The 13,909-nt window shown below is 42.8% G+C and overlaps 2 protein-coding genes across 2 annotated transcripts in view; one reads left to right on the forward strand and one right to left on the reverse strand.

The window, feature by feature from the left end:
* The window catches only part of nt5dc1 (5'-nucleotidase domain containing 1), a 76,619-nt gene that overhangs the window by 4,250 nt on the left and 58,460 nt on the right, over positions 1 to 13,909 (forward strand). The window lies entirely within an intron of this gene.
* On the reverse strand, positions 94 to 8,464 carry col10a1b (collagen, type X, alpha 1b). Its single transcript, XM_079525356.1, has 3 exons — positions 8,380 to 8,464; positions 7,427 to 7,553; positions 94 to 2,512 (listed from the first exon to the last, which is right to left on the reverse strand). Exons 2-3 carry the CDS (start codon positions 7,536 to 7,538, stop codon positions 657 to 659), a joined length of 1,968 nt encoding a protein of 655 aa, XP_079381482.1. The 5' UTR covers positions 7,539 to 7,553; positions 8,380 to 8,464; the 3' UTR covers positions 94 to 656.

Consider the following 13,909-nt stretch of genomic DNA (forward strand, 5'->3'; position numbering starts at 1 on the left):
ATGGTTTTGTGATAGCCACATTCAGGTCCATAGTTGAAATCGGGCAGTATACAGAGCGCACAAAATACACAAATGCACAGAAAACACAACACATTGTTTCTCACTTTTTGAACTATAAATTTATTCTTTGTTTTGTTCAATAATACAGCCAATGGGATTTTGACAAAATAAACTTTGAATTCCTTATCCCGTTTTTTGTTAATCACAGTACTTGTTAAAATGTTTTGGTTTTATTGACATATTTTAATACAACAAGTGTGATGATGTATATTACAACAAGAGACATTAACAGACACACAAAAAAGATAAGATTTGCTGTAAATGTTACAGGCAGTTGTAGAGCACCACTTCTATCTTCCAATATTGTTTCATAAAATTGCACTGGCAGACACGCACCGGGAAATATGAACAATGAATCGTACATCTTTAATTTATTTCAACCCCCCGTAAAGGTCTTTACCAATACATTGTTTTGGCAATTTTAAAATCTTTCCTTTTGCATGTAAAAAATGTGATTGAGGCAGATGAGCTTGTTGAAATTACAACAAAAATTTCTTCATTCTACAATGTCAATGGTATTTTTGTAAACTGGACTAATTCTCCGAGTAGTTCTTGAATTTGGTATGGTTTTGAGGTGTAATTTTGGATTTGTGAAATCACGTTGAGGCAATCAAGAACCCAGAGAAAGAGCAGTGAACGTTGTCTGCAGCAAAGATTCCATTGCTCTCCTCGTCGGGTACCTGAACGAAGACCCTGTCGTGGGCGTGCAGCATGAGCACAGCGCTGCCTGACATCTGGTCCAGGAAGCCCTTGTTGTATTCGTCGTAGGTGAACATCATGGGCTCTTCATTCTTGTAGAGGGCCACCAGAGCATTGGCGCCATTGACATGCATGTGGTAGGCAAAGTAGTAGAGGCCAGGGATCTGGCAAGTGAAGACGCCGCTGTGAGCATCATAATGGTTCTCACCATTGTACAGAATCTGGCTGAACGCAATAGGGGCTCCAGCTGGGGGGTAAGCCCTCGTCAGCACAGCGCTGAAGGCAGACATGGGGGCCTTCATCATCTCATGGGGCATCATAATCTCATGGGATTTGATGGGCATGGCCTTCTCGTGGTGATAGATCATCTCGCCGGGGGCCCCGGGGGCGCCGGGAGGACCAACAGGGCCGGGGTGACCGTCATTACCTCTGCCTCCTGGATTTCCAGGTGGACCCTGTGGACCAGAAACTCCCTTAGCGGTCATGCCAGAGGGGCCAGGTGCGCCGGGAGGTCCTGGGTGGCCCTTCAGACCAGAGGGACCGGAAATGCCTGGAGATCCGACAGGTCCAATGCCACCTGGAAGTCCGTTCGACCCAGAAGGTCCGTGAGCTCCGGGGTGTCCGGTGTGGCCCTTTGGCCCTACCTGACCCATAGCGCCTGGGATACCTGAAGCACCGTGGGGGCCCATCTCACCCTTGGGGCCCTGAGGGCCAGTGTGGCCAGTAGCTCCAGTACCACCATTTGCTCCTGGGATACCTGGTTTTCCTGTGAATCCCTGATGTCCCTGATCACCCTTGGTGCCCTTAGGCCCTGGTGCTCCTACCATGCCAGTGTCGCCCTTAAGTCCCATTGGGCCTGCCTCTCCCTGGAATCCTCTGGCTCCCTGTGGTCCAGCTGGGCCAATAGGACCAGTAGCACCTGGTGCACCTGTGTAACCAGTTGGGCCTGGCTCTCCCTTCTGACCGGTGGTTCCTGAGGTACCGACAGCTCCTCTGTCACCTGGCATTCCAGGTATACCTGGCTTGCCAACGCCTGGCATGCCAGGGGATCCAGGCTGACCAGCAGGACCCTGAGGACCCTTAGGTCCCATATGTCCAGGCATACCTGGAGTACCATTCTGACCTGACTTTCCTGGTGCTCCAACACCGGGAGCTCCAGTGTGGCCCTTTGGTCCAGACATACCTGATGCGCCAGAGGCACCATCTCTGCCAGGGGTACCAGCCTTTCCGGGTTCACCAGGATATCCGTTGGCACCGGACTTACCAATTCCAGATTTGCCAGGCATTCCAGATGGACCCACTGGGCCGTGTGGGCCTTGGGGTCCCTGAGCCCCGGGGATGCCGTGTCCTGTTGCTCCCTTGGCGCCGGGAATTCCAGGAATTCCAGGGTGTCCCTTCAGGCCAGCCTCTCCTCTGGCTCCATTTGCTCCAGGAAGGCCATGTGGGCCGGATTTGCCAACGCTTGAATACCCGGCAGGTCCGGGGATTCCAGGAGCACCTGAGACACCTTTGTGTCCCATTGCTCCAGTTGCGCCATGTGCGCCTCCGGGACCGGGCAGACCATTGGCTCCTGATTTGCCAGGGGCACCTGGGGTACCAGGTTTGCCAGCTGTGGAGTAGCCGGGGGCTCCAGCAGCTCCCTGTGGGCCTTGTGGTCCAGTGTGTCCCATTCCGCTCTTTCCAGGAGGGCCAGCTGGTCCCATTTGTCCAGGTTCACCGGGGGCACCTGCAGGTCCTTGCTCACCTGCAACGGCTGGGAAATTGACAAATATTGTTATATTGTAGCATATGTTATAGCATATGTTATATTGTAGCATAATGCAAGTAACAACTATGGATTACAATTAATTATAGTGAAGGTGTCAGGTTCGGGCGACCATTATGTGTCATGTCTAGGGTCAAATATTCACCAGTCTTCATCTCTGATATTAAAACTATTTAACCACTTAAGCTCTATTAAAAATACCTTTAAAAAAATCTACAAACTCACAATGTGTCACATTTGAGCTTGTAGATCTGCTATTAAAAACATAAAAAAGGTTTTTGAAAACTATATAATGACATGCCCAAAATAGGGACACAAGGGTGAAAATAGTTTAAAGGAACACTTCACACACTTTCAACCATATGTTCATATAATTGGTCCACACTAACGCTCATTATAAGATGTCACCATTTCTGTGTCTCCCTCACAGGAGGGCTGTGGACAGTTCCGAAACCTGCCTGCCAAATAGAGAGGCTGTCGCTTGGAATCCCCATTGATTGGCAGGTTTCTAAACTTTCCATAGCCCGCCATGAGATGCTGAGTGAGTAGACGGAAGTTGTGCCATCTCTTAATGAGCACTAGTGAGGACCAATTACAGTTGGGTGCCACCGATATTGTCCCTTATCATTTGACCCATTTAGGCCTGACCTCAAAATTTAAAAAAATCCTTCTAAATCCTCCAGTTTTCTGAAATAAATATTTTCACGATTTAAAAAAAATAGCAGACCTACAAGCTCGTAGCGCGCCACTCGGTGGCGCGCTATTTTCTTGTACCTGAAGTACTGTGTAACAAAGCAAAACTAAAAACAGGTTTACTTAAACAATGTGTTCATACATGAAACAGTGTTTCACAGTGTTTCATGTATGATGCTCATTGGTGCTGTACTGTAAAAAGATGGGAAATAGCACATGGATCTTATACAGTACATGTGCACCATTTTCTGTGTATATTGACTTTACCAGTCTGTCATGCCTCACTTGTTGCGACATTGATCAGGCCAGTTATTCTCACGGAACGTTAAGGCAGACATACAAGCATTAATCTGAACTGAAAAGGTTTACCGTTTCACTATTTATCTCCACATCATTTTGTCTTTCTTGTGTTTTTCTCTAAATGACTCCTCAGATGGCTTTTTAGTGCTCGACTAACACCACGGTTGGTATTCTGATCCATGCGACCACAACCTGATTTAAAACCCAGAGGACACTGCTCCCTGTGATTACAGGGAGGGGTTGTGGGGACACTTGTTTCTTTTTTCTTCCCAGGGTAGTCTCGACAAGGCCAGTGGTCTGAGGGGATGTTTCCCACTAAGACCCACTCTGCCTCGTGGGAAACTCAGTAACCCCAGCTCCTGTGTATTCTTGTTTGATTTCGGCCACGCGACACCATATATGGCATATACCCTTTAATTTGCTGGTGCAGCCCATGGCAGTGGATGTATGGTTAGTGGTCTGCAGGATGTTGACATCAACTTGAGCCATTTTCTGCCACTTAATGTCATATGAGGATACAGTATCCACAGTACTGTATGTGGACCAGAATAGAATTTGATCACAAATTAGATATTGTGCTGTGGCTCAGGCAATATATTACAGCCGTCTGCCCTATTATTACTTTAACCTAATTTTAACCAAAGGGAAGCATCTTCTCTGTGAACAAAAAATGTAGACTTAGTTTCTTTTTTCTTTTTTTTTGTGAATGCGGAAATCTAATTTGACCACTTCCTGCTAAATAATTAGATGCCCTACAACCATGTTTTGCTATTGCTGGCCACTGTGCAAACCTTATCAGGAGAGAGGCGATACCAACACTTGATTTAATTATTGTAATGTTTTTTTATATATCCAAAATACATCCTTCCATCCATCAGTTACTTGAATTGTTAACCTGTATCTAACAACAATGTTGTGAATACAAAAGCACCAAAACAGACTCACTAGGGAGTAGAGACAGTCAGTGTATTCTCATATTATCTGTTGACTGTGTTCTATGCAGCAGAAGCAAAGTGTGATACAATTAAGTATTTTCCAGATAGTTTGCATATTCTGATATTTTTCATGGCAGAGTTCCCATTTTAAAGTTTACACAACTGCTGTATACCTACAAATAAATTGGATAGCCTTTCAAGGATAGTAGGTGCTGTAAAAAAAATCTTCTTGATGAAACAGTTTGTTGACATATCCAAATATATTATGAAAGGAAATGTGAATGTGTATGAGCTCTTTTGCAATAGTGGCTTGAGCGTAAAATGGATTGAAATAGCTATAATTTGAAAGCCACATAAAAATGTGTTTGAAACCACGAATGAAGAATTGGTCCAGAACTGCACTTTTTGGCATCCAGGAAAACCTCAAACTGGAGGTGATGATACTGGCCGCGGTTAGCATGGTGGCCTAACCAGTAATTGAACCGTGACAGAACTGTTTGTACTGTACAGCAGTCTGCTTATGTGTCAACGTGCCGCACCAATGTCCATTGTTGAAATATTTCTCTTTCACAGTCCTCACTTTATCCACTTTACTCCCACTTTCTGGCCAGCTTGTTTTCTAGGTTGGTTTTACGGTCTCCTGCATCAGAAAAATATAACCTCACTTACAGTAGATTATCAAAGTTATAGTGAGCTATGGGACATTTTGATTTATTTGGCTAGTCATACATTTGTCATGGAATGCGTGAGAAACTTTCTTTCGTAATTCATTTTATTTTATTTTATGCGTTCAAATTGTGTTTGTGTTCAAAGATTTAACGCCACGAACGTGGTTTGTTTGGGTGTGCCCACTGCGACGTGGTTATGACATCTGTTTTGGAAGGTTTTCCAAATCTGAGTGCTCATTGTTGAGTGGAAAGGCTTCTATTTTTATGTTGAAGCCCACGGCCATTAAAACCACATCAAAGCCTCTGAAAAGCAGAACTGCTGAAATTAATTTTCAATTGTTTGCTCCCCAAGTAAAGTCATTGCATTGTGGGGATCTGAATTTAAATTTGACCACAAGTCATTGACGTATTTACAGTGTTAGATGTCAACTAAGCAATTATGTTGTGAACACTGCTTCAGGGCTTTTTTGTGAAGTGTGCAGAAGTGATGGTTATGCCTATTTCTGTATTTATCCAGGGGTCACATACAGTATACTCTCTTTTATGACCGTTTATTTGATCCCAGCCTTGAAAGAAAGATGAGTTACACGGCAGTGCCAGCTGCATCTTTATTGTCATTAGTGTTGTTGTTTTGTAACTAAAAGGTTTTTATTGATTAATCACTTAAAGGGACAGTTCACCCCCAAAAACAATTCTATTGAATACTCACCCAATGGAAACTTGAATTCATGGATATCTTTTAGTTTTTGTTCAATTATTGACAACCAGCAGCGGTTCCAGTAGGAGACACAAAGAGTCTCCTACCGGAAACACAGCAGGTAATCAAATGATTGGCTTGAATGTGACAAAAATATACATATATCCATGAATTCAAGTTTCCATGGGGTGAGTAGTTCATTTTGGGGGTGAACTACTCTTTTAACCACTTGAACCATAGTGATACTATTATGGGGTGAACATTCAACGAAAATAGCAGATATACAAGTTCACGATGCCATGCAATGACACACGTTGTGAGCTTGTAGATTGGCTAGAGTGAAAACAGGAGGGGGCCTACTACTACATATACAGTCCCCTGTCAACTAAGTATAGGATGTACTGTAAGCGGTCAAACTATAATTCCACTATTCCAGGGGTCTGTCCTTGGCCCGCTCCTTTTTTCCCTCTACACCAAATATATTCATTGACAATAGCCGAACGCAAAATGTGAGCTTGTAGATCAGCTATTTTCACCAAATGTTCACCTATTTATGCTGAATGCCGTTAATGTTGAATTGTGGCATTTTATTTATTTATTTTCATATAAATGTAAATGCAAATGACGTGTTCATACAGTTATACTGGCCAGGTCCTGCCCAGTACAGTTGTAGTAGTGGTTTTACACTTTTAACTAATTTACAGTAGTTTTAGAAAGAGAGAGAAGTTTACTCATCAGCAACATTTAGAGAACATTTTAGCCAGTCGGGCGCTGTGTGTGTCTTTAACGGTTTTCAGGTTGTCCGATATTTTAAAAGCTGCTTAATGGTATGATCAGTTGTTAAGGTCATTGTCCTAAAAAAGACTTGAAAGCAAACTCATAATTGTTTGAATTGTTGCTATAAATCTCACTCGTTTGGAAGGCTTTGTGATGTGACCACGTGTGATCACACTTTTTGTTTTTGCCCAACAGTATGCGGCTAGAATTGAGTTTAGAATCCGATCCGAGGAAATGCACTGTATTCTCTTCATGGACAAAATTATGGAGTTTTATGTATTTAAAATAAAATATTGTGTGAGTTAACTTAGTATCAGCCTAAGCCTACCACTTGTATTTCTATCCTTATTTTAAAAACCTTTATTTTGCTGAGCACAAATGCTCTTTTTCAGCTTCATGCTCACTTAGCTACAGACATTTCACACCTGGGAGCTACCCAGTGCAACCACAGCTGTACAGTTGTACGGTTGGACTCTGACTAGCTGTACTGGAGCAGTTGGGGTGAAGTGCCTGGGTATTGAGGTATGGGCGAGTGTTACTCAGTTACTTCCCAGACCAGAATTTCCCTGCCTGTCTGGGGGACTAAACCGGCAATCTCCTAGTCACAAGCACACTCTTCTAACATTTAGGCCATCGCTGCCCCATTTTGTTTTGATACTGAACACCAAAAAGTATGGATAACTGAATTAGTGCTGTAATAGTGGCATTATTATTCATTGAGCCATCTCAACACTGAACATTGGTACATATTTTACATATTTCGGTACCTAAAAGGTCAGGTCTTTACATTATAAATTGTCAATGCAAGGACAGAAGTAGATGTGCAACTTACCATGGCTCTTAACCTGGTGGGGGTGGTAGGGGGTCTTTTGTACTTTATGGTAGGGGGTTGCCTCTGCCAAAGCAAGGAGGACTAGGAGAATACTCGTTACTCTCAGATCCATCTTCTGAAGCTAAACCTGCAAAAACAAAATCCATTCAGAACAATAGCTTATTGATGATGGAGCTTCTTTACACCTGTATTCCTGTGATGTCACAATACATTTTATTCTGATTCTGATAGCTTCCTCAATACTCCCCATCTTTGCTGTTAAACGATAATGAAAAAAACGTTGTATACTTAATAATATACCATGTAAATACCCATTGAAAGTGATTGGCTTTGCAGCTCTTTAACACTGTAACTATCTCCTGTGTCACCGGTGCTCTAATTCCTAAGTGAATTGAGCTACCATGTTTAAGGTTAGCCTAAAGCAACCCAACTGTGACCATGGCTTAATTGACGCAGAAACACAAATCCTAACAATAGATTTTGAGCTGAATCACGTCTACTTGTGTATTTCCCAAGGGCCTCAAAATCTCTTTCAATTGTAACCTTGAAAAGGAAATACTTTTTGTATATTTTTATTTAGTTGACTATGCTTTAGAACATGTCTCACTACATTCATCCAGAGCAGCAGGTGGCTTTCGGTACCAGCCAGACACTTGCTGATGATTGGCTTCAAGTCAGTAGATTGACACCAGGTTTGAATTCAAAGCCAGCCATTAGTGCCGAGCTGTTCTCTCGCCTTGGGAGAAGAAAGCTTTGCATCAACATTCAATTTAACTCTTGTGAGTGTAGAAATAGAAATGCACCCATAAAAGTCAATTTCCAGATTTGACTGTGCACCTGTTTAGACTCAAGATGCATGCAAGCCCAGGCCCATGCACGTCTAACAGCAGAGGAAGGCCCGCCATGGAGGGCAAAAAGGGCAATGCTAGGGATAATATGAAAGCACACCTTACCGTTACGATTATGCTCCAAAGAATGGTGGGGGTCGGGAGGTGCTGTCCCGGTTCGGTGCTCTTATATCCTTTTGTGTGGAGTCGGCTGCTGCTGCTTCCCAGGGCATTGGGCTCAAGTATTTATACTGAGTCAGTCTCCAGCATCATGTAGGGTCTACAATAGTATGTGGAAGGTCCTCCCTGCTGTGATGTCATCTTTAATGACTGGTGCCATGTCCTCAGAAGGCATGTCACTTTAGGATGATGGTGCTCTCTTTTGACTCCGCCTTCGTTTTATCCTTCTCCCCCCCCCCACCCCCCTTTCTCGCTGACTTTCCCTCTCACCCTATGTGTTTATGTATAGCAGGGCTTTCTCTCTCACCCTATGTGTTTATGTATAGCAGGGCTGAGGGACATTTAAAAAAGATGCGTTATGTTTGGTGGGTCTCGTTTATGTTTCGGTTGGATTTTACAGCCTTTTAGTGTAAACTGTGGTGTGTTGCTGTGCAGATTGTTCAAGTTATTAACTTTTCTGTCATGCGGTTGACATCTTAATCACTGTGTACATTGAGTCAGAGGGGTAAATTAGTGTTTTTAGTTTCCTCCCTCTGCTTGGATTTGGGTTTTTTTAACTGCTCAAACAAATGTACTTTTACTGGCCTTTAGAGGATTCGCCATCTAAAGAGCTAAAGTTTGTCTGTTTGCAGAGTGTATTCCTGGAAAAATAAAGACAGAATTGGTCTGTCTGTGTTTTTCTTCAGTCTGATGTCTCTCTCAGTACAGGTACATTAAAATGTCCCTACTGGCATTTCTGTGTCTTTTTCGGGACACGCAATATTTTCAGAAAGCTTTTAAGAACACCTACAGTATATATTTCTTTTTCAATTATTGGTTGTATTTCTGACCCCATTTATGGATCATAAGTAAGATGTCAAAATAATATGCAAAAGGATGAGAGTAAGGGTCTGATTGTGTGGGCACAAATCTTTGTCTGAAGTTTTCTTAGCAACATAATCATGTGCTACAGAAATCTGTTAAGTGGCATTTTCCAATATTTCACACAATTGCGTTTGAAGTGATTGAAGTAACACTAGAAATTCCTTATAATAACCTTAGCATTTATGCATGCTCGCAACTATTATGTGAAGCATGTCATGCACTAGGAAGTACAAGACCAAAACACCAGGGGGCAGAGTGTAGTTTCTGGTCTCAGACCTGTTGCATTTGATGCTGCATGTCAGTCCTCTAGGTTCCTGGTAACCAAATGGATAGACGAATGAGGCTGGGGCTGTTGTTGGTTGCTGGTTAATGTCCCTTGACTTGGTACATTTGGGTAGAATGCAGGCACAAAATTCTCCTTCCCACGGTGCAACTATACTTAAAGTCGATATAGAACAAAGAGGAGATCCGGGCACACTTAAAGGTATATTCAGTGATTTGACTTAATCTAAATATCACTTATTTTTTCTTTTTTTCTGGATAATCCTCCTTACTATAGAGCAGGGTTCCCCAATTAATTTTCCTCGAGGGCCATATTTTGACTAGGGTACCAGGCTGGGGGCCGAGTCTGCACGCGTGAGGTCGAGGTCTTGCCCTGAAAATTCATTTTCAGGGCAGGACCCCATTTGAAAAGGATGCCCAGTTTGACATGCATAGGCTACTGACCCCCATTTAATGCCATTTATATCTTTTTTTTTTTATTCTTCCGCGGGCCGCCAGGGGGCGCTCCGCGGGCCATTTCGCCTATTGGGGAACCCTGCTATAGAGTGTGCTGACCATGTCCCCAGTGAGCCCCTGGGGTCAAAAAACCCTAGTTTCAGTTTTGGTGGCGGGTGGCAAAGCCTTCATCCAATCAGGATGAGACGGGCCTTCCTCCGATCATGATCGAGTGGGGGCGGGCCTTGGTGCACATGCTGTTGGCCTGTTGCACTTCCCCCCACTGTAGAGCGTGCATGTGCACATTTTGTTACCGGGGCGGACTGGGTGGTTTTCCAAATCACTCAAATCACTGAATGCTCCTTTAATGTTAAAAGGAGGAAAACTGTATTGAACCGACATATTTCAACCTATACGGTCTTCATCAGGGCTATACTTAAAGTCGAGCTGAAATGGCATTTCGTGAGTGACACAGACTTCTAAGTGACACAGGATAGGAAGGTGGGACATCGAATTGAGTGGAGAGCAGAGCAGAGTATCACAGCGATGTGGGTGGGGTTTTGAGCTCAACTGGCTTGGGAATTGTTAGGCCACTGATTTGAATGTAAAACATGATCAAATATGAATCAAGATTCTATTACTGCATTGTCTATTTATTTCTCACCACCAATATTTTGAGAAACATCATTTATTTTAGTTTATGGTATAGTTGTAAAATGAGATCGTTATCTCTGCCAGGCTGGAACAGCCGGGAGGGGGACATTGTGTTTTCGCTCCTGTGAGTCTGTCTGTCTGTGAGCATTGTATTTAAGATAGTCAAAGGGGCCTCATACCTGACTAACTACTTCTCCAAAGTGAGTGACACACACAGCCACAATAGTAGGATCCGGTACTACCCAAATTTAGAACATGGGAAAAGCCCTATACCATAACTGCATACAGCTGTATACTGTATTCATTGCACACTGATAACCTATAGAGGTGTGCATAGTTGAGCTCAGGGGTAGAGTTGCCACTTGGGAACCGGAAGGTTCCCAGTTCGATCCCGGGCTCCCCCAGAGTTGGTGTCGAAGACGGTGTCCTTGAGCAAGGCGCTGAACCCCTAATTGCTCCTTGCATGGTTTCCTCCACCATAAGGTGAATGTAAAGCGCCTTGGATAAAGGTGCTATAGAGCGTCGCAGGCCCGCCCTCTACCATGGACCAGGAAATGATTCTCCGTTCATTTTCCTCATAGACATTTCAGAAAGTATTTATTTAAAGACGTTTACGCCGCGGACAAAGCCAACTCGAGTCGTGACAAATCATGACAACAAACGCAATTTTTGGGGCCGAAAAAATAATTAGAAAGAAGAAAAAAAACGGCAGGTTACAACACTTTTTTTGTTGTTTTTCTTCTATGTAATTATTTGTTTGGTCCAAAATATTGTGTGTGTTGTCATGATTTGTCACGACTCGAGTTGGCTTCGTACGACGCTTAAAAGGTCTTTAAATAAATACTTTACGAAATGTCTATGGGAAAAATGCATTGGGATTCATTTCCTGGTCCATGGTAAGGGGCGGGACTGCGACACTCTATACCACTTACCATTTAGTTGGATTTATTGGCAGGTGACCTCAGTGTCCTTGAACTTTGATCACCAAATTGCACCATACAGTATTTCAGATATTCAGATCTATTATATTATGTTTCATTATCTTATGTTGTGATTTGACGATGCAGTCAGTGTATTGTGTCATGGCAATGATGGCAGACATGCAGGGAATCTCATGATTGTTCAGCAATGGCTTCGTAGCTCAGCAGCTAACTGTGTTTTCTTAGTAAAACCCTAGTAAATTAACAAAGTATTGTTAAGATTATGCTTTTGTAGGATATTTTCATCCTGTAGGGTTTGGTCACGGTTATGTGTTAGTGTCAATGTGTCCTTGAGCAAGACCCTGAACCCCTAAATGCTCCCGATGTGCAGGTTGGTGACTTTCATGGTTTCCTCCGGCATCGGTGTGTGCATGGGTGAATGTAATGCACAATCTATGTAAAGCGCCTTGGATAAAGGCCCTATATAAAATGCACCATTTACCATTAGCAAAACAATCAGCTAAATGTTTAACCTTTAGGGGGAAAAAACCCATATAGTCAACATTGTATACTGCTGTTTAATTCTGTTCGGGAGGGGGGGGGGGGGGGGGCTTGTGTGAGGTGTCACTTGTTTTCTCCCTTTAGCCGGGTGATAGACATAGCTTTGTACAAGAGCTTCTCCCATTGTAGATCTCTCCAATTAATTCCTCTTGGTGACCTGACTGCAGCGAAGTTGCGGGGGGCGAACTGAGCGATATTGAATTTTGCTGGACTAGAATCTTGGCATGTCCAGAATCTAGTTAAATAAACAGAGAATTCTGTCAGCTCTTAGCATGGAAACCAAAAATTCTGGCAAGCCTGTCTTTTGCTTAAATCATTGTCTGGGGATATTTTGTCTATGACCGTGCAGGACACAGCATTTGAGAAATATTGACCAATTTATCATTCAATCAAGAATTCTTGGCAAGCCTGTATCTTGGTTAAATAATTGTCGGGGGATATTTTGTCTATGTCTGTGACAGGCACATGATATTGGAGGTCTCTTGTCTGTCTTACCAGAAATGGTAAGATATGTTTGTATTATTGCTTTAAGCCTGTATTAGATTCAGTGTTAAAAAAACACTTTTCTACGAGAGGATTCGTTTATTTCTTCATACGGACCTTCAGGTTTGATCTTATCACCGGACAAATTGGTGAGTGAAAGATTATTCAACGGTTGTTACTAAAATATAACAGAGCATTTTACAGTATGTTTTCCTGTACTGAGAGGCTTGTAGTTACACAGTTAGATTTGGTCTGAAACTTCTCTGAGTGAGGCATGCTTTATCCGGGGTGCATCAGCACACCTCAAAAGCATTGGGTTAAATTTTATGGGTTTGTAGGTCTTTGCTGAAACTATAGAGTGTAGCAGAAATAATTAGTGGTTGAACATTCTTGCTCAATCCTTCACACACTATAAAAAATATACCATTAGCTCGAGGATATTGGACTTCAAAATGGGTCTCTTTCTCTTATTTTGGTCTTATCGCCATCATTAACGCAATCTGATCATCCATCGTTATGTGATGATGGGGTATGGTCTATTTAGGGCACAACATAATGTATCTATGGTTTTGGGTAAAACCGCGATACCCTTCCTTGGCATATCATTTCAACTTTCTAAGTTGAGGCCACGGAAGAAAGCTTGTTAAGCCTCGGGCATCTTTGGCAAACGCTTCTGGTAAAATGACAGAGCTGTGGGGCAGGGGTGGAGTCACCAACACTTAAACAGCTTTTTAAGCTCCACAGGCACTCCATTGCATCGTGCCATGAAAGCAACAGTGACCACACTGTGGCACTACCATTTGGATGTCAGATTCTGTTCCTGCTTTTTCATTTTTCACAGTGTGTCAAGATGAAATCCTCCTTAATCTAAATTTGGGCACTCTGTGATTTAATGCAAATGGTCACCTAATTGTGCATCCCGCATCCTGGAAAGGCCTCGTGGAGTGTGGCAGACGACAGTTGGGTGCCCTTATAATATACATGTCAGAGGAGAACGCATTTCAAATGCGTCAGCAGAATGCCATTAAAAGTGTTACAGGACTGTAACTTTCACACTGCCTATTCTAAGGCAATGGCCTGATTTCCAGGTATTAGTCCTTTTATTCTCCTATTGAAAATGGCTGTGTCAATACAGAATCAAACATTGTAGAAACTTTAAAATGTCCCTCATACGTTCAAGTTGTAACTTGGTATGAAACGAATGCTTTGTACAATTGGCACTTTCATGAACACATATACTGTAGTAGGGACATTTTCACTTAATTAATATATAATAA

This window comes from Electrona antarctica (assembly GCF_951216825.1).
Source record: "Electrona antarctica genome assembly, chromosome: 17".
NCBI classification, from domain to species: Eukaryota; Metazoa; Chordata; class Actinopteri; order Myctophiformes; family Myctophidae; genus Electrona; species Electrona antarctica.